General features: G+C 38.2%; 2 protein-coding genes across 2 annotated transcripts in view; both read right to left on the bottom strand.

Annotated features, from left to right (window-relative positions):
- Positions 1-24,189, bottom strand: part of LOC146674914 (Fc receptor-like protein 5) — an 84,263-nt gene that overhangs the window by 14,531 nt on the left and 45,543 nt on the right. The gene's annotated exons all lie outside the window — the stretch shown is intronic.
- On the bottom strand, positions 16,196-22,862 carry LOC146674915 (Fc receptor-like B). The gene is made up of 4 exons (XM_085385341.1): positions 22,826-22,862; positions 22,117-22,149; positions 18,820-19,101; positions 16,196-16,491 (listed from the first exon to the last, which is right to left on the bottom strand). Exons 1-4 carry the CDS (start codon positions 22,860-22,862, stop codon positions 16,196-16,198), a joined length of 648 nt encoding a protein of 215 aa, XP_085241467.1.

Here is a 24,189-nt window from a genome sequence, read left to right as displayed (position 1 = left end):
GTAGAAAGAACCAGTCCATTTACCCTGTGGAACTTGCAATCCTGTAACGTGTTGAGCTACAGAGTTCATGTATTGTGTGAGCAATACATTAACTCCGGTGAGTCTCGAATTGTGCAAATTAAATTTGATTCACAGTCCGGTTTCTAATTTATAAAATTTATAAAACTTTATAAAACAGCTTCTATGTGATTGTAGAAGCTGTTAACGATGTCTTCGATGTGTTAGCCCTGTGAAAAGTGTGCTAGTGTACCCACATGTGCTACCTTTGCAGGTGCAAGTGTTGCATTTTGAGAAGAATTTGATTTTGAGGAAAGAAAAGCTAAATTTGAGTGAACAAAATGAATTGCTGTGTGCAAAAATGTATTTCAGTGTTTGCTGTTATCCACACACACACCAATGGCAGCCCCTTTTGCTCTGTTTTTGCATTTGCGTTTGCTCGCAATGTGTTGCTTGCGCTTCTCATTTCTGCCCAGCGCGTTCAGCTCTTTCTGTTAGTGGTGGGCGGATCGATCCAAATATCGATAGTATCGATCCCAAGTCGGCATCGGATCGATACTAGCCTGGTGAGATCGATTCTTTACTTTGAGTTCTGCTTGTTTGCTATGCTGTGCTTTCGATAAAAACGAAACAACCAGGTCACTGGACTCACCACTCCTGTGACAGCGGAGAGCACTTTGCTCCCTCTTCCCCCACTCTTATGTTTCGGTGTTGCACTGACACGTCATGTGACTTAGACACTTTGGGGGTTGTTAAGTTGTTTACATATTAATTATATTTTTTTGTTTTTGTTGTTGAGAATTTTAATTGTAATTTTTGTATTAGTTTATCAACAGTATTTGTTTTAATTTGTTTACTGGTTTGCCTGCACTTAAGATTAAAAAAAAAAAAAAAAGATCGCCACCACGGCAGACCCGATGGCATTTTCATGCTTTGCAGCATCATTTATTCTTACAATAATCACACAGTTGCTGTAACAGTACATTCAACGGCTGCAGCTCTCCCGCTGGCAGCCGGACACATCATAGGGTTGCCAACCGTCCCTTAAAAAACGGAATCGTCCCGTATTTCGAAACAAAAGTACACGTCCCGTATTGAGCTAATAAGGGACGCACTTTGTCCCGTAATACAGTGAGAATCAAAAGTAGTCTATAAATGTTTATGGAATTAACGCTTTGTTTGAAAACATAATTCCCAGCCCCTCTCCTGCTTTGTGACCAATGAGCTGACAGCACACTTACGAGTATGACAATTCAGATTACCGCTCATCTCATTGGTCGAGGAAAGGTCGCTTACGGAGAAAATACCGGAAGACAACAGATGACCACAACAAGAAGCATGGCCAACAGGGAAACAAACGCCGACACTGTGGTGCAAGTCTCGGACGACAGTACACCTAAAGCTGGGCAGACACTGTGCGATTTTTTCAGTCACGTTATTCAGCTCCTGCTCAAACTGCACGATTGACTCGCAGGGGTTAGAAGTTGGTAGGTCACGATGCAGGGTCTTACACTATACCGCCCGATGCTCTGATGCGACCCGAGTGCTCACACTGTGCCTCCATAACATGAAGGTTATAACAGAAAATCTGTCGCTCGCTCTCTCTGTCTTTCACTCACACAGACACACCACCACCATCAACTTTGCTAAATTGCTAATGAAAAACATGATCAGGCAGCTGTGAATGAGCAGCAGTGTAAATCCACCTATTTTCACGGTTGTTGTGGTCGTGAAAATTTTGTGAGGCCACATCGAAAAGGCTCGGATGAGCTTTCCAAAGTTCTACCAGTTGTGCCTCCATCGCTTGTGTCCAGATCACACGCCGCACAGCCGTGCTGCTCCGTCTTTTTCACCGACGTTTACCTGTTTGCGCGTGAGCAGTGTGAGCGGCTCACGAGCGATTGATGATCGGGAGCTGCTCGAAGTGTTAATCACTTCTCGTTACCCCACGTATACTACACGACGCACGATGAAGGCCAAAATCGGGCCGATCACCAAAACGGTCGCACGACTCATAAATCGTCTCAAAATGGGCCAAAAATCGCACAGTGTGAGCCCAGCATTAGAGCAGCAATGTTTGTTCGCCCAGAGAAAGAAAAAAAGGCTGCGAAAGTACAGGGAGGAATGGGAAAAGGAAAACACTGGGCTGGGAAAATGCACGATAACGCCTATAAAGCGCACTGCACTGTGCCGGAGCACTTTTTCCATAGGCATGCTTCTAGTGGTGGGCACATGAAGAACATGAGGGGCGTGAAAGCTCGGGGAACCCTTAACCAATTTCTTGTCCACCAGGCCACGGCAGAAGCAGATATGGTATGTAAACACTGGTTTGTTTTTTTAAACCCTCTGGTTAAGGTTAAAATGGGCATGTGCAGTGAATATCAGCGCTATGTGGCCAGAAGTGTGATAATATAATTTATTTTGTGTAATAAACAACTGCAAGGATAGATGATTACAACAAATAGATCACTAATACATAAAAGTAATACATAGATTAATAATGATGATGAGTTAAGATGCGTAATCATGGGAACAAACGGGAGCAAAAGCTGAAATAATGCCTCTACTGAAGCCAATTGTACTAAATGCTGTTACATGTTACATGAATATTTTTCATTCTATTGTTTTCTATTAATTTATATAATTTTAAGTTAAGCAGGACAGAGTTCTTTTAAAGAAAGATTTACTTATATTCTCAAAAGTTAAGCATGACAGGCTTCTGTTTAAGAAAGAGACCTGTTTTACTGTGTTAATGTTGTCATTGTGAGCTAAAAATAAATGGCTAAATGATCATTTGTTTCCCATATGGTCATATCACAAAGAATATGCATCTGCTTAAATCAAATTCAAGTCAAATGGTTAAAAAAATAATTTCACACACAAAAAAAAAGAGCTACAAAATTCACCACACTGGGAAGGGTGAACTGGGTTGCCCGGCCCTGGCCACGAGGTGTCCCTTATTTATTTTTCAGGGAGTTGGCAACCCTAACACATCACCACCACCTAGGGTTGCCAACTCCCTGAAAAATAAATAAGTGTGGTGAACATTAAAATGTCCTGTCATGTGATCAACTTACATGATACAGTCAGTCTGATGATATCACTCCACTCTGTTAACAAATAGTCCCTTCTGCCCCGGCAGCTGTATTCTCTTCTGTGAGACTCAGTAACTGTGATTCTGTAGGCACTGGATGTTGGAGGTGTGTTTAACTTGGCAGGAGTCCATTCATACGTCCACTGAGCTCTTTCACCTCCCTGAATCTCACATCTGACAGTGATTGTCTCACCGCTGTATATCTGAGTCCAGGATGGCTGCAGGGTCACAGTGGGCTTACTGGGAACTGTTCACATAAGAATGATCCAGTTAGAAGAGAAACATAAAAACTCTGCTGTTTATAACATAAGAGTAGAGTCATTACAAAACAGCTGATTCACAGAGAAACAAGTTAAACACAACAAAAAGTCACAACATAAAAGTTTCAAACTGTAACACAATATTTTCAGTAAAATGTAAAAGGTAAAGTCTTTACTTTGCACAGTTTTTGTTCAGATTCCAAAAAGTTACAGATTATTTTTCATGAGTTTACAGCAGATTAAGAAGACTGGAAGAAATCATCATTTGAGAAACATTTTCTAAAAGTTGTGATGAGGTCATCATGTGAAACTGGTGCAGTTGCTGATTTGGGACACACTTGTCACACTTGTAGTTATTGTATAACAAACAGGTTCTTGTGGCTCTGACTGATTTTCCATGAACTGAACCACAAACCACTGATCCACTAATGCATCTGTTCTACACTGGAGGTTCTTCTAGCTGTCGTATCATTAAACATATTATGACACTCATGAACACCTTTATTTTTCATTAATTAAAATAAATAAATAAATAAATAAACAAATGCCATTAACAACAATTACAGGAAAGAATCTAAGTGGAACCTGTAATGTAGCAGAACAGTCTCTAATAAAATGTCACGGCCAGGGGATCAGCAGGCCGCTGACTAGTAGTGTTCTCTCTCTCGCTCTCTCGCCAGGGCGGAACTCATGGTGGGTTCACGCCCTCGGCCCACGCCCCCTCTGAAGAGGAAACACCTGGGCCTCATCAGCGCAGCCAGCATTTAAGACAGGGAGTGGCTTCTACTCATCGCTGGATCGTTGTGTGTGACTCGTGTCAGTGCAGCCCGGCTCTGAGCAAGTTCTCTTTTGCTGCCCTGTGCAAAACGTCTAACGTGTGTTTCCTTCTGTACATAGATCCCCTGGACCCGACCCTCCATTCCCCGAGTGGATTCCCTTTTGTGTGAGTGTTTGGAGAGAGAGCCAGAAGAGGAGCAAGTGTCTTTTCCCTACCTGGATTTCCCCGGAGCCCTTTCCCTGTCACCGCTTTGTATATAGCACTATCCCCTGCACTGTTTGTATATACACCTGGTGGAACTGTAATAAATACTGACTGTGCCTCTGAGTCCTGCGTGTGAGTCCTCAAGCGAACCGTGACATAAAATGAGGTTATATTGTAGCCAAACCTGAAACGTCGAGGAATTAATGTAAAAATGCTAAAAACAAAGGAAGTAACTGATCTGCAGTGATAAACTCCACATGTGCAGCCATGAGGTCAAGATGGGAGCGACTGGGATTATTACATTTGGACTGAATTCTTTCATCAAACTAACAAAATATTTTCCAGATGTTTCACTGAGTGATTATTAAATATCTTTATAATGACACTAAAAGATATTTTAAACTACTTTTGATCCTAAACACAAAATAAACCTACAGTGCTGTTGAGTTGATGAAACATTGTTCAGTACAAATTAAAATATTTGAAATATGTCCAACTTACCTATTACTTTCAATGAGGTGCTGTCACTCCACTCTGTCCAGGAAGAGCTTCTTCTGCCCCGACAGCTGTATTCTCCACCATCAGACTCAGTAACTCTGTTGATTGTATATACACTGGATGTTTCAGGTATGTTTTTCTGGCCTCCTCTCCATTCATACATCCACTGAGCTCTTTCCCCTCCATGAATCTCACATCTGACAGTGACTGAGGTATCTTTGTATATTTCTCCTCCATATATCTGAGTGTAGGATGACTGCAGGGTCACAGTGGGCTTAGGAGGAGCTGTTCAAAGAGAAAATATCCCATCATCAGACTTATAGAAATATAAAACGATCATTGACGCTTTCCTGGTTTTATTGCTCTTGTTAGGGGTAATAACATTTTTTTCACCCCAGTGACAATTTGACTGAAAATCAACAATAAAAAGGTAATAAAAAAAAATCAGATTAAACCTTAAACCTAATTTGCTGATATTAAGAATCTACCAGCAAAGTGACGGAAACAACCAGGTGTGCACAAATCTGTGCGACTGAACATCAACACACAATATCATGTAAACAACTTCAGTCTCTCAGATTGTACATTGTAAAGTTTTATACTCAAACATCGCACTATTTACTTATTTCTACATCTTTACATTTGCATATTTATGAGCATATAATCCAGAGTTGTCGGTGGGCTGTTATTCTTCTGAATAACCTGAGACCTTACTTTCCTGTCAGGTATAAAATCCCTAACATATTATACACAATATCAGTTTTACTTTAACTGTTTTTAACAAATTTAATTTTTACTTTTCTTTTTCACTGTTGTAAATATAAAAGTTCCTGCGCCGTCTCATAGTGTAAGGCCCTATTTTCACTTTTTATCATGCTGCTCTAACACAATTTGCTTTGTGGATCAATAAAGTATCTATCTATCTATCTATCTATCTATCTATCTATCTATCTATCTATCTATCTATCTATCTATCTATCTATCTATCTATCTATCTATCTATCTATCTATCTATCTATCTATCTATCTATCTATCTATCTATCAGTATTGACCTGTTTAATATGTGTCCTATGTTGTAAACTGGCTGTGCTGGATTATTCACTCACATTAGGAACACCATGTAGAAAGAATTTAACGACTGTTACGCCCCTCAAAACAGAAACGCAAAACAACACGGGAAAAGTGTGTAACGCACGCAAAAACCACACAGCTGCTGCTGAATTGACGAGGTTTATTTTTACAAAGCTGAAAAAAAAGGAAAAGACTCGCAATAAACACAGCTGAGCCAGGAAGCTAAAAGCATCAGGCTCTCCAAGGCCAAAATAACAAACAAAAACTCTCCCCCTTCCTAGAAACAAAACACAGGGTAAAACTTCCCTGATCAAGAAAAGGAAGATGCAATGCCTGACCTCCCTGGCTGTCCACAAAACAGGAGAAAACTGGGTTAAACAAAAGTGGGTTAAACCACTGCCTGCTTCCACTCTGCTGAAAACTGGTGAAAAATCCGCATGTGCAACAACTGAGCTGAATAAACTGGGATCATTACATTTGTGTTTCATTTTTTATGAAATGTACTGAATATGTCTTTCAACTCCACATGCTTCTGTCACAGTCCTGGGTCTGTGAACCAGTGTTTTGATTTTGTATTACAGTGGTCTCTCCCTCGCTACAATGCAATTCACCTTTCGCGGCCTCGCCGGGACCGTGAGTCATTTGGTACCGGGCAGCGAGAGTTGAGGCTGGAGTGTGAAATTTATGGTTTGCAGAGTTTTTATTGTTAACTCGGTTTCCCTGGATCTTTTCCTGGTTGTTATGAGTAAATTATGAGCTTTGCCGGTGTCGCCCAAGAATACCCCGAGATTGCCACAACAGCACTAAAAACCCTGTTGCCATTTCCGACATCATAACTGTGTGAAGCGGAGTTTTCTGCAGTTACAGCTTCCAAAACCAAATTGCGGCGCAGACTGAGCAAAAGCAACACACTTCAGGTGTCACTGTCCCCCATTATGCCCAGGTGGGACCGGCTCGTTGCAGAGAAACAAGCACAGGGCTCTCACTGATTCAGCGTTATGGTGAATTATATATTTTCATGTACTTTATTTTTATCTTTTTGTAGTTTTGTCTCTTATTTTGAAAGAAATTTTTACGTGTTACCATAGCGATCAGCGAGCATCAGGGAGAGAGGAGGAGGATCTTACTCTCAATGTTGTTCGCGCATTTCAGGAGGACGCTGCTATTAAAGTTACACAAGTACACAGTGAATTCATGCTTATTATTAAATTTACAAAACACCACAGTTTTTGTCTTGGTCGTATCATTTTAATTTGATGTATTTATCCGTGACACCTTAAAGGTCGGTCCGTGAAAATACTGTCTGACATTATCCGGTCCGTAGCACAAGAAAGCCTGCGATAAAGGACCGCTGCTGTCCAGTACAGAATGCGTTCAGCTTGTCAAATTTACATAAATCTTTGATCGCTAGCAGTGTGACTCTGAAGTGCTGCACTGTATGTTTGTAAGTTTTCTCCCCAACAAACACAACACTGGCGACAAAACGTGTTGCACCGTCAAAGGCAACCGCGGGTGCCTTTGGTTTCATTCTTTAATTTTGGACTTATTTTTCTAGAAGGTTTGAACTTTGAGAGTTTAAACAAGAGAGAAAACTGTGAAAATGTTCGTGCCTGTCTGAGAAAAGTGAATAAGTGTGTAGTGAGGTGTTTAACAGCCTTAAAACATCTATAATAATTGTAAAAAATAAAGTTGGCTACTTCGCAGATTTCACCTATCGTGGATTACTTTTAGAATTTAACTCCCGACATAAACGAGGGGACACTGTATTTTCTTGTTCCCCAGTCAGTCGTGTCCAGGGTTGGGTATCGTCACTGATTTCTAGAAGTCGATTCGATTTGAATGTGGGAAATTTTGCCTCAGACAGTCAGAAATATTATAATTCTGATCACTTATCAGTACATATCCATATTTTTATATCTATAAAAGTTGAGACTTTATCAAAGGTGTGAGCATCACAGCAGATGCCTGCTCTCATTTACTGTTTTAGCTGGTTGGTGGCTGTTGAAATCTTGTGGTTTAACCTGAGATTCTGGCGTTTCGGGCAAAATACATTTATATTTAGAAAATCGATTCAGGATTTTATTGAATAAATATCACGTTATTCAAGCTAGAATCGATTTTAATCGGAAAATAGATAATCAAAACCCACCCTAGTCGTGTCTTTTGTCTCTCTGGTCTCTGTGCTCCGTGTTCCCTATGTTCAGTGTCTCGTCCGTGTTATACTTGCTGTTTTACTTTGACGGTCTCTTGTCCTTTGTCACTGTTTCTAGTTTTGCTTCACCCTGGTCTCGACTGTTCTCCCCTCATGTGTCTCATTCCCTCGTTTCACTCAGTGTATTTCAGACCCGTGTTTCTCTCTGTCAGTGTCACGTCGTCCCCTCACCATGCTGCGTGTTTCCGTGCTCCCTGAGATCAGTGTCACTCGTTGACAGGTTTCCCAGTGTTTTTGTTTTTAGTTCCCAGTTTTTTGTTTCATTTTGTTTTTGCAAGTTTTTTTCTTTTCGTGAAAATTATACCACTGCAATAAAGCAGCCTTTTAAGTTCATTGCTCTGATGATTGTTTTGCGTTTGTGTCCTACATCCTCCCTGCCACACAGCCGTATCATAACAGTTTCACTGTGAGTGATTGCTGTGGATTTTATGTAAAACTTTATGTTGCATCTTCAAAAAATAGAAATAAAATAACTGAGACTAACAATGAAGTATCGTTGACACTGGTTTACTGAACCTTCTTTTCAGTGCATGTACAGAACATGAGTATCCATTTTCTACTGCCTCCTACAGGACACACTCTTCTTCCACTTCCTTACAACATTAATGTAACACAGAACCACTACTGGCTCTCCTGGCATTACCATTGTAACGACACACTCATTCTTTTTCTTTCAGATGAATAACAGGAACTTAGGATGTAGGTATCTATGAATAATAACTATTATGCATACTCATATATTTATATAACCAACTAATTTCTTGCGATACCACACTTTAAAACTTGTTTTACGCTACTTTTGATACTAAAATGAGAAGAAAGCCTGCAGTTTTATTGAAAGACGTGATATTTTCTTGTTTTTGCATTCAACGTTGTGCAATAGAATTTTTTTTAAAAAAAAGGTGAAATATGCCCAACTTACATGACACAGTCAGTGTGATGATGTCACTCCACTGTGTTAACAAATACCCCAGAAACCACAGTACTGATGAAATTATTTTGTTTTGTTTTTGAAATTAAAATGAAAGAAATATGTTCAACTTACATAAGACAGTCAATGTAATGACATCACTCCACTCTGTCCAGAAAGAACCTCGTCTACCCCGGCAGCTGTATTCTCCTCTGTCAGACTCAGTAGCTGTGAAGATTTTGTAGTCATTGGATGTTGGAGGTGTGTTTAACTTGGCTGGACTCCATTCATACGTCCACTGAGCTCCTTCACCTCCCTGAATCTCACATCTGACAGTGACTGTCTCACCGCTGTATATCTGAGTCCAGGATGGCTGCAGGGTCACAGTGGGCTTAGGAGGAGCTGTTCAAATAAACAGATATCATTAGCAGACTGATAATTTGACTCGAAAATCAACAATAAAATGTTTTGTTTTTATTAAATAAATTAAACCAGGTAATTTACTGATCTTTATATTTGACTGTTTACTTATTTCTACATATTTGCATTTATTTATACATTTATGAACATGTAACCTATGAGCTGTAAGTTAGCTGTTGTTTGCAAACAATGCTGTTAAACCTCCAATATATCCAAATAATCACACAAAATTAAAAACAAAACCTGTTGTGTTGTTGCAATACAAAGAATTTTGTTGTGTTTTTGGATGAAACATTGTGCAGTATAAATTAAAATGTGTGAAACGTGTCCAACTTACATAATACTCTGAATGCGATGATGTCACTCCACTCTGTCCAGGAAAAGCTTCTTCTGCCCCGGCAGCTGTATTCTTCATTGTCAGACTCAGCAGCTCTGATGATTGTGTATTCACTGGATGTTTCAGGTATGTTAACCTGGCCTCGTCTCCATTCATACGTCCACTGAGCTCCTTCACCTCCCTGAATCTCACATCTGACAGTGACTGTCTCACCGCTGTATATCTGAGTCCAGGATGGCTGCAGGGTCACAGTGGGCTTACTGGGAACTGTTCACATAAGAATGATCCAGTTAGAAGAGAAACATGAAAACTCTGCTGTTTATAACGTAAGAGTAGAGTGACTGCAAAGCAAATGATTCACAGACAGTTTGAAGTCTGAAAATCAAAACAAAGTCACAATAAAACAATTTATAGCTTTCACACTGTAACACAATATTTTAATATAAAATGTATTAGAATTTACTTTGTAAAGTTATATTTTATTTATACTCCAAAACTCACAGTTTTTTCTGCTTTACATTTACTTTGAGGTTAAAATCAGCGTGAAGCTGGGAGCCAGTATGAAAAATGGGAGTGCTGGGATCCTATGTGATGTGTTTGAGCTCAAAGCCTGGCAGCTTAAATCTGTTTGGTCTGCAGTCATTCAGCTGATTGTTTGCTTAGACTGTTGCAGTAATCTAGGCAGGGGCACCGTAAGAGGAAGAAAAGTGATAAAAATTATTAACCTATCACCACAAAATAATGTTTGCTTCACACTGTACTTTTAAATGTTTATGTTTCATAGCGTTAGTTTTGTTTTTTTCAACAAAGAAGAGGCTAGAGCAGCACCTCTGCAGGACAAAGAGACTGTAGGATGGGTCTGTTAGAAGTAAGGACTGTTTTTTTTTTTAAATAGAAAAGTGAGACAGGTGGAAATTAAACTCAGAGGAAGTCTGCATGAAAAGCTTTTCTACTATTAGTCAACTTACTTCACTTCTAACAGAAAACAATGTGTTTGTGTGTTTTTTAGTCAACATGCAGTTAGTTGGTGCAGTCAGACCCTTTGTACATATATATGCTAAATCACTTATCTGCTAACCTGCTGGCAAGACAAACAGATCAAACCTCTGGCTCAGGCTTAGCTGTCCCACTGCCTCTGCACCCACACTCCTGAAATTGAACCAGCCCACTGATATCTGAAGGAGGAGGTGAGTCTTTTATGTCAAATGTGTCCAGTTGAGGGAGGCCCCTTGGGAATTGTATTTTTTTTTTCTGCACACTATTTATTTGGTAATCAAAGAGTAATTTGAAGGGCAAACTGTGCCAAAAGTTCAGGCAAAACAATCACAAAGGCCCAGTCTTAGTCTTAGCCTGTGTTTTAGTCTGCTTCTAGGAACAAATAGAAGCAACTTTTCAGCTGACCTTAGAGTTCTGTTTGGAGTTTGTTTATTTAAAAGATCAGAGAGCTACGAGGGAGTGAATCCATTCAGAGACTTAAAAACAAACAATTAAATAATCATTATAGCCTGACTGCTACCAAAATAAAGCATATTACACAAGAATGGATGAAATAAATGCATGAATTACTTTCTTAAAGTGAGCAGATGACATAACGAACGTCATTTTTGCAAATGCCCGAACCCTTTTACAACACAATTTATTTATTTCTCAAATGAGAAACTGTCATCAAAGATCACCTGCAGATTTTTTTCAAAGAGAGTTCTGAACTTTTTCAGAGGAACAAGGTTACACGAGCAAAACGAGGGTCTGAAGGTTCAAATAATACAATTTTTTTGATCGTTTACATTCAAAAAAATGAATTGCCAACCATGATTTTATGTCATCACAGCAGTCTAGCAAAACTTTTAAATAGACTGTAAAACTCATGTCATCTGTTGGAAGGGTGTTTTATAGGAGTTTGATGGGCAGCAAACATTAAAATCCCCAAGAGTTAGAATGCTGTCAAATCTTTATATGATTCCAAAGAAAAGGGTGGAAATAAAATCCTTGTTTAACTTGAGGGGATGATAAACAAGCACAGGAGGAGACAGATCCACCATAAATAATTATAGTTCAGAGCTGCCATAAATATCAGCAGTGAGGTGTTGGCATATAAAAGGGTTCAAATAGATGCAAGACCTCTGCTGTGACCAGGTTCCTGCAGGAAGCTGCCTGTGACTGTTGCAGGTGGTGAGAGCTTTCAGTCAGCTGAACGAATTAAAACCTTTTTGAATTCCACCAGGTCTCAGCACAGAGACACATTTTAATTTGTTTTACTTTGTTTAAAAATGTATATCCAAAGAATTACTTATGTTATAATTGCCACTATTTAATAGCATAATTACAAACAGTAATTTAAGAAGTAAGAAATGTCTTCTACACTATTTTATAGATAAGAAATTCAACATTAAAAATATAAAAATATTATAACATATAACAATATAACAAAATCTTTTTCATACTTCAGATGTTTAACTTTGAGTCTTTACTGTTAATTTTTATCAAAGCCATTTTTGCTACTTTTGATAATAAACAACAAATAAACAAAAAAGCCTTCGGTGTGTTACAATATAAATTAAAAACACATAGTGTGAGTGAAATATCTCCAACTTACGTTTTACATTCAGTGTGATGACATCACTCCACTCTGTCCAGGAGGAGCCTCTTGTGGCCCGACAGCTGTATCCTCCACCATCAGACTCACTAACACTGCTGATTGTGTATTCATTGGATGTTGGAGATGTGTTTAACTTGGCTAGACTCCATTCATACGTCCACTGAGCTCCTTCACCTCCCTGAATCTCACATCTGACAGTGACTGTCTCACCGCTGTATATCACACCGCTGTATATCTGAGGCCAAGGTGGCTGAAGGGTCACAGTGGGCTTAGGAGGAGCTGATCAAATAAACAGATATCATTAGCAGACTGATAATTTGACTTGAAAATCAACAATAAAATGTTTTGTTTTTATTAAATAAATTAAACCAGGTAATTTACTGATCTTTATATTTGATTGTTTACTTATTTCTACATATTTGCATTTATTTATACATTTATGAACATGTAACCTATGAGCTGTAAGTTAGCTGTTGTTTGCAAACAATGCTGTTAAACCTCCAATATATCCAAATAATCACACAAAATTAAAAACAAAACCTGTTGTGTTGTCGCAATACAAAGAATTTTGTTGTGTTTTTGGATGAAACATTGTAATTAAAATGTGTGAAACGTGTCCAACTTACATAATACTCTGAATGTGATGATGTCACTCCACTCTGTCCAGGAAAAGCTTCTTCTGCCCCGACAGCTGTATTCTTCATTGTCAGACTCAGTAGCTCTGATGATTCTGTATTCACTGGATGTATGACCTATGTTTACTTGGCCTCGTCTCCATTCATACATCCACTGAGCTCCTTCACCTCCATGAATCTCACATCTGACAGTGACTGTCTCACCGCTGTATATCTGAGTCCAGGATGGCTGCAGGGTCACAGTGGGCTTAGTGGGAACTGTTCACATAATAATGATCCAGTTAGAAGAGAAACATGAAAACTCTGCTCTTTATAACGTAAGAGTAGAGTGACTGCAAAGCAAATGATTCACAGACAGTTTGAAGTCTGAAAATCAAAACAAAGTCACAATAAAACAATTTATAGCTTTCACACTGTAACACAACATTTTAATATAAAATGTATTAGAATTTACTTTGTAAAGTTATATTTTATTTATACTCCAAAACTCACAGATTTTTCTGCTTTACATTTACTTTGAGGTTAAAATCAGCGTGAAGCTGGGAGCCAGTATGAAAAATGGGAGTGCTGGGATCCTATGTGATGTGTTTGAGCTCAAAGCCTGGCAGCTTAAATCTGTTTGGTCTGCAGTCATTCAGCTGATTGTTTGCTTAGACTGTTGCAGTAATCTAGGCAGGGGCACCGTAAGAGGAAGAAAAGTGATAAAAATTATTAACCTGTCACCACAAAATATTGTTTGCTTCACACTGTACTTTTAAATGTTTATGTTTCATAGCGTTAGTTTTGTTTTTTTCAACAAAGAAGACGCTAGAGCAGCACCTCTGCAGGACAAAGAGACTGTAGGATGGGTCTGTTAGAAGTAAGGACTGTTTTTTTTTAAATAGAAAAGTGAGACAGGTGGAAATTAAACTCAGAGGAAGTCTGCATGAAAAGCTTTCCTACTATTAGTCAACTTACTTCACTTCTAACAGAAAACAATGTGTTTGTGTGTTTTTTAGTCAACATGCAGTTAGTTGGTGCAGTCAGACCCTTTGTACATATATATGCTAAATCACTTATCTGCTAACCTGCTGGCAAGACAAACAGATCAAACCACTGGCTCAGGCTTAGCTGTCCCACTGCCTCTGCACCCACACTCCTGAAATTGAACCAGCCCACTGATATCTGAAGGAGGAGGTGAGTCTTTTATGTCAAATGTGTCCAGTTGAGGGAGGCCCCTTGGGAATTGTATTTTTTTTTTCTGCACACTATTTATTTGGTAATCAAAGAGTAATTTGAAGGGCAAACTGTGCCAAAAGTTCAGGCAAAACAATCACAAAGGCCCAGTCTTAGTCTTAGCCTGTGTTTTAGTCTGCTTCTAGGAACAAATAGAAGCAACTTTTCAGCTGACCTTAGAGTTCTGTTTGGAGTTTGTTTATTTAAAAGATCAGAGAGCTACGAGGGAGTAAATCCATTCAGAGACTTAAAAACAAACAATTAAATAATCATTATAGCCTGACTGCTACCAAAATAAAGCATATTACACAAGAATGGATGAAATAAATGCATGAATTACTTTCTTAAAGTGAGCAGATGACATAACGAACGTCATTTTTGCAAATGCCCGAACCCTTTTACAACACAATTTATTTATTTCTCAAATGAGAAACTGTCATCAAAGATCACCTGCAGATTTTTTTCAAAGAGAGTTCTGAACTTTTTCAGAGGAACAAGGTTACACGAGCAAAACGAGGGTCTGAAGGTTCAAATAATACAATTTTTTTGATCGTTTACATTCAAAAAAATGAATTGCCAACCATGATTTTATGTCATCACAGCAGTCTAGCAAAACTTTTAAATAGACTGTAAAACTCATGTCATCTGTTGGAAGGGTGTTTTATAGGAGTTTGATGGGCAGCAAACATTAAAATCCCCAAGAGTTAGAATGCTGTCAAATCTTTATATGATTCCAAAGAAAAGGGTGGAAATAAAATCCTTGTTTAACTTGAGGGGATGATAAACAAGCACAGGAGGAGACAGATCCACCATAAATAATTATAGTTCAGAGCTGCCATAAATATCAGCAGTGAGGTGTTGGCATATAAAAGGGTTCAAATAGATGCAAGACCTCTGCTGTGACCAGGTTCCTGCAGGAAGCTGCCTGTGACTGTTGCAGGTGGTGAGAGCTTTCAGTCAGCTGAACGAATTAAAACCTTTTTGAATTCCACCAGGTCTCAGCACAGAGACACATTTTAATTTGTTTTACTTTGTTTAAAAATGTATATCCAAAGAATTACTTATGTTATAATTGCCACTATTTAATAGCATAATTACAAACAGTAATTTAAGAAGTAAGAAATGTCTTCTACACTATTTTATAGATAAGAAATTCAACATTAAAAATATAAAAATATTATAACATATAACAATATAACAAAATCTTTTTCATACTTCAGATGTTTAACTTTGAGTCTTTACTGTTAATTTTTATCAAAGCCATTTTTGCTACTTTTGATAATAAACAACAAATAAACAAAAAAGCCTTCGGTGTGTTACAATATAAATTAAAAACACATAGTGTGAGTGAAATATCTCCAACTTACGTTTTACATTCAGTGTGATGACATCACTCCACTCTGTCCAGGAGGAGCCTCTTGTGGCCCGACAGCTGTATCCTCCACCATCAGACTCACTAACACTGCTGATTGTGTATTCATTGGATGTTGGAGATGTGTTTAACTTGGCTAGACTCCATTCATACGTCCACTGAGCTCCTTCACCTCCCTGAATCTCACATCTGACAGTGACTGTCTCACCGCTGTATATCACACCGCTGTATATCTGAGGCCAAGGTGGCTGAAGGGTCACAGTGGGCTTAGGAGGAGCTGATCAAATAAACAGATATCATTAGCAGACTGATAATTTGACTTGAAAATCAACAATAAAATGTTTTGTTTTTATTAAATAAATTAAACCAGGTAATTTACTGATCTTTATATTTGATTGTTTACTTATTTCTACATATTTGCATTTATTTATACATTTATGAACATGTAACCTATGAGCTGTAAGTTAGCTGTTGTTTGCAAACAATGCTGTTAAACCTCCAATATATCCAAATAATCACACAAAATTAAAAACAAAACCTGTTGTGTTGTCGCAATACAAAGAATTTTGTTGTGTTTTTGGATGAAACATTGTAATTAAAATGTGTGAAACGTGTCCAACTTACATAATACTCTGAATGCGATGATGTCACTCCACTCTGTCCAGGAAAAGCTTCTTCTGCCCCGGCAGCTGTATTCTTCATTGTCAGACTCAGCAGCGCTGCTGATTCTGTATTCACTGGATGTTTCAGGTATGTTAACCTGGCCTCGTCTCCATTCATACGTCCACTGAGCTCCTTCACCTCCCTGAATCTCACATCTGACAGTGACTGTCTCACCGCTGTATATCTGAGTCCAGGATGGCTGCAGGGTCACAGTGGGCTTAGTGGGAACTGTTCACATAAGAATGATCCAGTTAGAAGAGAAACATGAAAACTCTGCTCTTTATAACGTAAGAGTAGAGTGAATGCAAAGCAAATGATTCACAGACAGTTTGAAGTCTGAAAATCAAAACAAAGTCACAATAAAACAATTTATAGCTTTCACACTGTAACACAACATTTTAATATAAAATGTATTAGAATTTACTTTGTAAAGTTATATTTTATTTATACTCCAAAACTCACAGATTTTTCTGCTTTACATTTACTTTGAGGTTAAAATCAGCGTGAAGCTGGGAGCCAGTATGAAAAATGGGAGTGCTGGGATCCTATGTGATGTGTTTGAGCTCAAAGCCTGGCAGCTTAAATCTGTTTGGTCTGCAGTCATTCAGCTGATTGTTTGCTTAGACTGTTGCAGTAATCTAGGCAGGGGCACCGTAAGAGGAAGAAAAGTGATAAAAATTATTAACCTATCACCACAAAATATTGTTTGCTTCACACTGTACTTTTAAATGTTTATGTTTCATAGCGTTAGTTTTGTTTTTTTCAACAAAGAAGAGGCTAGAGCAGCACCTCTGCAGGACAAAGAGACTGTAGGATGGGTCTGTTAGAAGTAAGGACTGTTTTTTTTTAAATAGGAAAGTGAGACAGGTGGAAATTAAACTCAGAGGAAGTCTGCATGAAAAGCTTTCCTACTATTAGTCAACTTACTTCACTTCTAACAGAAAACAATGTGTTTGTGTGTTTTTTAGTCAACATGCAGTTAGTTGGTGCAGTCAGACCCTTTGTACATATATATGCTAAATCACTTATCTGCTGACCTGCTGGCAAGACAAACAGATCAAACCACTGGCTCAGGCTTAGCTGTCCCACTGCCTCTGCCCACACCCACACTCCTGAAATTGAACCAGCCCACTGATATCTGAAGGAGGAGCTGAGTCTTTTATGTCAAATGTGTCCAGTTGAGGGAGGCCCCTTGGGAATTGTATTTTTTTTTCTGCACACTATTTATTTGGTAATCAAAGAGTAATTTGAAGGGCAAACTGTGCCAAAGTTCAGGCAAAACAATCACAAAGGCCCAGTCTTAGTCTTAACCTGTGTTTTAGTCTGCTTCTAGGAACAAATAGAAGCAACTTTTCAGCTGACCTTAGAGTTCTGTTTGGAGTTTGTTTATTTAAAAGATCAGAGAGCTACGAGGGAGTGAATCCATTCAGAGACTTAAAAACAAACAATTAAATAATCATTATAGCCTGACTGCTACCAAAATAAAGCATATTACACAAGAATGGATGAAATAAATGCATGAATTACTTTCTTAAAGTGAGCAGATGACATAACGAACGTCATTTTTGCAAATGCCCGAACCCTTTTACAACACAATTTATTTATTTCTCAAATGAGAAACTGTCATCAAGGATCACCTGCAGATTTTTTTCAAAGAGAGTTCTGAACTTTTTCAGAGGAACAAGGTTACACGAGCAAAACGAGGGTCTGAAGGTTCAAATAATACAATTTTTTTGATCGTTTACATTCAAAAAAATGAATTGCCAACCATGATTTTATGTCATCACAGCAGTCTAGCAAAACTTTTAAATAGACTGTAAAACTCATGTCATCTGTTGGAAGGGTGTTTTATAGGAGTTTGATGGGCAGCAAACATTAAAATCCCCAAGAGTTAGAATGCTGTCAAATCTTTATATGATTCCAAATAAAAGGGTGGAAATAAAATCCTTGTTTAGCTTGAGGGGATGATAAACAAGCACAGGAGAAGACAGATCCACCATAAATAATTATAGTTCAGAGCTGCCATAAATATCAGCAGTGAGGTGTTGGCATATAAAAGGGTTCAAATAGATGCAAGACCTCTGCTGTGACCAGGTTCCTGCAGGAAGCTGCCTGTGACTGTTGCAGGTGGTGAGAGCTTTCAGTCAGCTGAAAGAATTAAAACCTTTTTGAGTTCCACCAGGTCTCAGCACAGAGACACATTTTAATTTGTTTTACTTTGTTTAAAAATGTATATCCAAAGAATTACTTATGTTATAATTGCCACTATTTAATAGCATAATTACAAACAGTAATTTAAGAAGTAAGAAATGTCTTCTACACTATTTTATAGATAAGAAATTCAACATTAAAAATATAAAAATATTATAACATATGACAATATAACAAAATCTTTTTTTCATACTTCAGATGTTTAACTTTGAGTCTTTACTGTTAATTTTTATCAAAGCCATTTTTGCTACTTTTGATAATAAACAACAAATAAACAAAAAAGCCTTCGGTGTGTTACAATATAAATTAAAAAAACATAGTGTGAGTGAAATATCTCCAACTTACGTTTTACATTCAGTGTGATGACATCACTCCACTCTGTCCAGGAGGAGCCTCTTGTGGCCCGACAGCTGTATCCTCCACCATCAGACTCACTAACACTGCTGATTGTGTATTCATTGGATGTTGGAGGTGTGTTTAACTTGGCTGGATTCCATTCATACGTCCACTGAGCTCCTTCACCTCCCTGAATCTCACATCTGACAGTGACTGTCTCACCGCTGTATATCTCACCGCTGTATATCTGAGTCCAGGATGGCTGCAGTGTCACAGTGGGCTTAGGCAAAGCTGTTCAAACAAAAATATATCATTAGCACACTGATAATTGGACTTGAAAATCAAAAAGTTCTTTCTTTTAAATAAATAAATTAAATCAGGTAATTAACGGATCTTTATATTCAACAGTTTGCATTTATTTCTACATATTTACATTTCCATATTTATACATTTATGAACATATAATCAATGAGTCATCAGTTAGCTGTTGTTTCCTAACAATGTTGTTAAACCTCCAGTGATGGATTCAAAGCTGGAGGCTGCTCTGCTCTCATAAACTGTTCATAAAATGTGAAATACAAAGTTTTTATGTGGCACCAAAGTCAAAACTGGCAAAGAAAAACTAAGAGTAAAGGTTCAGTAACCAGGAAAGGAGCACAAACTGTTTTTTAAATCACTCTAAAAAGACAAAACAGCACCATGAACTCCTCTGTGTCTGTAAGTGATCTGAAGACTGAACAAAGGTGAAACAATGTACTGAGCCTAATAATTAATAATTTGACAGATTTAGTGGTTTAAGTACTGGTGATTAGTGAATATTGATTTCCATTACAATTTGGAGAAGACGTTTTTCAACTCTCAAAATTTTTTAAACTCATCAGTTTCCTGAATAATGACTGAATCGCTTTTAGTTGTGACTAAATTCGTGTTTCTTCTCCTTCCTCTGCAGGTGTAGACGCCTCCATCAGAGACAGAGATTGCACTCTTAGAGCTAAAAGAGATGATCTCATTTTCAGATGAGGTTTTTCTGAACAGAGTAATTCACCTCACAGGTCAGTGTCACACTGCCCCCTGCTGGTGTGGTTGTGCTGTCTGCTGTCAGAATGGCCTTGACTTTAAGTTCTGTAACTTAGACAAATATGAGGCTATAATTGTGGTCCTTTTAGTGGAAGAAGGAGAAACCCACCACATCTGCCACACAGATGTTCCAGCTGGTTTTATTTCCTACTGCAACTGAGACTCAAATACAAGGTGAAGAGCAGGTGAGCCTGGCTGAGTAATACGCCACCTGGTGGTTTGTTCTGAGTGTGACAGAAAGCCTGAGCCTGTGAGCCTGAGCTCAGGGTTAATGAACCCTCGATTACAGAAAACCTTCTACACTCATCTGTGGATCTGTCACAGCAGCAGTGCAGCAAAGGTCACAAGTAATAAAAACAGACAACAAAGAGAGTAGGTGAGCTGAAACTTGACCACACGTCTGTATTTTAAGTGCTTCATGCAAAACTTTAAGACTTTCCAGCTGATAATATCTGTGCACACAGATGTTTCGACATATTTACAAACCTGATCACACACAGAGATAATAAAATGCACACGAGGGTTAATATATATACACATGACTTTGCTACAGTAAAATCTCCAAACTAAGCTACTATCATAGAAACACCAAATTAGAGAAAAAGTATTTTGTGTCCATTCTTCCAGTAGAGTCCACACACTTGTAAATATGTGTCTCTGTAACAATGAGTGGAGTGCAGAGGTGTGAACTCAAATGCAGGAAGCAAAATAACTTAAATAAAACTGAACTTTAATACCTAAATAGTCTAAAAATGGAAACATATAAAGAATCAAAACGTAAAACTAGAAATAAATAAACTGTCAATAGAAACAACTAAGAGATGAACACACGTGAGTGTTCACAGATGCTCTGACAAAGACTGACAAGACACAGCAGAACTATTTATATATGAAAGAAACAAACCTTCAAATTAAAGAGGAAATATTTTTTTAAAAAGCTAAACAAAGATGAGGAAGAAGCACTCAGACTAAAATGATGAAAGACCATGACAGTGACAAATGAATAAATCTATATCGATGGCACTTTGTCCAGTTTGTTTTACTTGTTACTCTTGTGTATGTGAAGTCTTATTCATTCATGACTTTAACAACTTTCAGAGGTTTTTTCAAGAGGACACTGAGGCAGACAGCACACCATGACACTATAAATAACTGAGAGTAAAAATTCATAATAAGACTGATTAAAGTCTTCAGGCAGGACTTTAACTGGCTGATCTGTGGTTGAGTCTGTTTTCAGATTTGAGTTACCTGCATTTACCCTAAACTCATCACGCTGTGCTGTAATACATTAGATTGATCCTCCAGTTCATCAGCATCTTGTGAATCATAACTGTGATGTGTGAGGATGGACAGATAAATACTCATGAAAAGGAAATCAGTCAGTTTCAAGGCAACAAACTCTAGTAAATATAAAGTTTGTGTATCGGCTGAGTGAAACATCTGCTCACATGGTTGCACTCTTGATATGATCTTTTAATATTTTAACCAATAAATGCAGTGGAGTGTGAGCTGTATCATATACAATATTTTGTCCCTCAGGTTATTCCTGAAATATAGTTTGTTTCAAGTTTGCTATATGACGGGTCGCATTTATTCATCTGCTTCTTCCTGGTCTGCTCATGTCAAAGTCCGCCAACTAGTGGTTAAATGGAGGAAGTGCCGAGTAATAATGGCCAGAGCTCCGTGTCTGTGATAGTTCTGCATCTGCTGCTCTTGAGATGGGATAAAGTGTAAGTTTGGGGAGATGATGGATTGTTTCTACATATTAGTGCTCTGTCCTTCTTGTGGGTCTGTGAAGTTTGTTACATTACTACTGTAAGCTAACTGTTAGTGCTTTGTTTTGCCTGTTAGCATAAAACATGTCAGTATGTGGTATTTGTATTTACGTCACTTGACAGGCTTTGTCCATTTATTGTTAATGTTATGATCTTGCATTGGTCATGTGACATTTGTGCATCTACACTGAGATTAAATGTACCTGCTCTGTTTTGTTGTTACAGTTTTACAGACTGAAAGTGGTACAAATGGTACATCAGTAAAAGCTCTGAAGAACGCCACAGTCTCCACATGGAGCGCTTACTGAAGCCATTTATGTTTAACTGCACAGGCTGAATAGAAGCATTGAGCCTGTGCAGAAGATAACATGTAAACACAGGGAGGATATTATTGAGCACATTATAGGAGATAACAGCTACATATATGAACAGGAAGAAAATAATCATTTCTTACCTTCAGCATTTCCACAGATGACAGTACTGAGCACTAAAATAATGAATAAAACCTCATCAGCCATTATACAACGATTAAAATCAAAACAAAAATAAATTAAGACTTTATTGAAGATGAACAGTAATAACCAGTAATCTGTTTGACAATAAAATAAAATAAACATAAAAATCCAAACTGTTGTAACACAGTGTGGGGTGGCTGTAGCTCAGGTGGCAGAGCAGGTCATCCACTAATCAGAAGGTCGGTGGTTCGATCCCAGGCTGCATCCTGGCTGCATGGCAAATATCCTTGGGCAAGATACTAACCCCGTGTTTTCCTACTGGTGGTGGTCAGAGGGCCCGGTGGCGCCAGTGTCCGGCAGCCTCGCCTCTGTCAGTGCGCCCCAGGGCAGCTGTGGCTACAATGTAGCTTGCCATCGCCAGTGTGTGAATGTGTGTGTGAATGACTGAATGTAGTGTGAAGCGCTTTGGGGTCCTTACGGACTAGAAAAGCGCTATACAAATGCAGGCCATTTACCATTTTACCATTTAACTATAAGTGATGCAAAAAGCAGCAGTGTATCAAACATTTAAACACTTAAAGAATCACAAGTCTGCTTTGTTCCAGCTCTCAGGTAAACAGGTTAAAGCAGTGACTCACTGTAATTCTCACAGATCAGAAACATTTTCATTAATCGCTGCCATTCAAACAATGCCAGATGTGTACTTACAGAAAAAGCCCATCATGCAGAGCAAAGAGTGCCCCATCGTCACATCCAGCCGGCTGCACTCTGATCCTCAGATAATCAAACAGTTTTAGTTTGCAGAAAAAGGAGAAGTTGTGTTTAATATAGATACAACAAGAGTTTTTCTACAGGCTCTTATTCTGATTGGTCTCTCTGTGCTTCCTGCCCTTTGACATGAAACTTAAACAGCTCGTGTAGCTTTGACCGCAGCAGTTGGTTGACATGTTTATATTTCCTGTCCACTGCAAACATAGAAGCTTGTTTCTTTTGTTGTGTTGTTTCCTTTCTCTATAATATACAAAGCTGTTCTGTTGCTTCATGTCAGGATATTTCTTTTGCCCGTTTGGGGGATTTTTTGGCTGCAATATCCACTAATATTTGTCTCCTGGCAGGTTTCTGCAGACTGGGAGTCACTGAGAGTGAATATAACCAAAACAGCTTTTCTACTTTGGTGCCTGTATTTTCACAAAAGCCTTTTTAAATCATTTTTCTCCTTTTAATTGTTTAACTGCTAAATTAAAATTAAATTCTTACTTTAGGCTGCATTAAAATATGTTTATTTTATTCGACTCTTAGCTGAAACATCATCATGCAGTCATATAGTGAAAAGGCTCCTTTGACCTCAGACCTGTGAAAGTTTTCACCTTGTGGTTAAATTCTGGTTTTAAGTTTTGTGGAGACCCAAACACAGGAAATGACTCAGTGTGTGGCTGACGTGAGACTAAAGACCTTTATGTTTCACCAACTAAAGAACAATTAAATTCATAGATAAATTCAAAGTTATATTTATTATCTGTTGTCATTTCAAAGTAAAGCAGGAACTCATTTATTCTGCAGACTGTTCTTTGTCTTGCTTTGACATGTATGTGCAGATGCACACTGACCTCAGCCTCTGACTACATGTAAACACAATAAAATAAAACAAACTGATGATGTGAAACAATGATTGAAACACTGTAATAATGATGTTTGTGTTGAACACCACATGTTACCAACCAAGATCATGTGATTGTGTTCAGAGTCAGTTCAAAAAGCAGACCCATATCCAGAGCAGGACTCAGAGTACCAAACAAAGGTGACCTTTATTATGAAGCTGATAGTTTCAGGCCTCGATGGTAACAAATGAAGAAAACTGAGTTACAGATAACTGATCACATGAACACAGAGACTTACCTGTGGGTCATCACAAAGTCTTCCAGATCACAGAAGTTTCAACTTACACCCTCCAGTCAACATAAATAAATAACTGAGACTTAAACACTGTGTGATTCCACAAATGTTAATCTGTCCAAATGATTCAGTGATGTGTAGACTAATAGATCAGAAGATACTGTGGTGTATTACCTACA

The sequence above is a fragment of the Rhamphochromis longiceps genome, linkage group LG3 (assembly GCF_057381845.1).
Source record: "Rhamphochromis longiceps isolate RC_006_pf linkage group LG3, R_longiceps_female_GT1.1, whole genome shotgun sequence".
NCBI lineage: Eukaryota > Metazoa > Chordata > Actinopteri > Cichliformes > Cichlidae > Rhamphochromis > Rhamphochromis longiceps.
The sequence above is the reverse complement of the archived record's forward strand: the minus strand, read 5'-3'. Positions and strand labels throughout refer to the sequence as shown.

Coding starts and splice junctions, on each gene's coding strand:
- LOC146674915 (XM_085385341.1), bottom strand. CDS start 22,862: ATGGGGCACTCTTTGCTCTGCATGATGGGCTTTTTCT. Junction 22,150..22,825: donor CTGCATGATGGGCTTTTTCT/GTAAGTACACAT, acceptor TCATTATTTTAG/TGCTCAGTACTGTCATCTGT. Junction 16,492..18,819: donor CATCACACTGAATGTAAAAC/GTAAGTTGGAGA, acceptor TTATGTGAACAG/TTCCCACTAAGCCCACTGTG.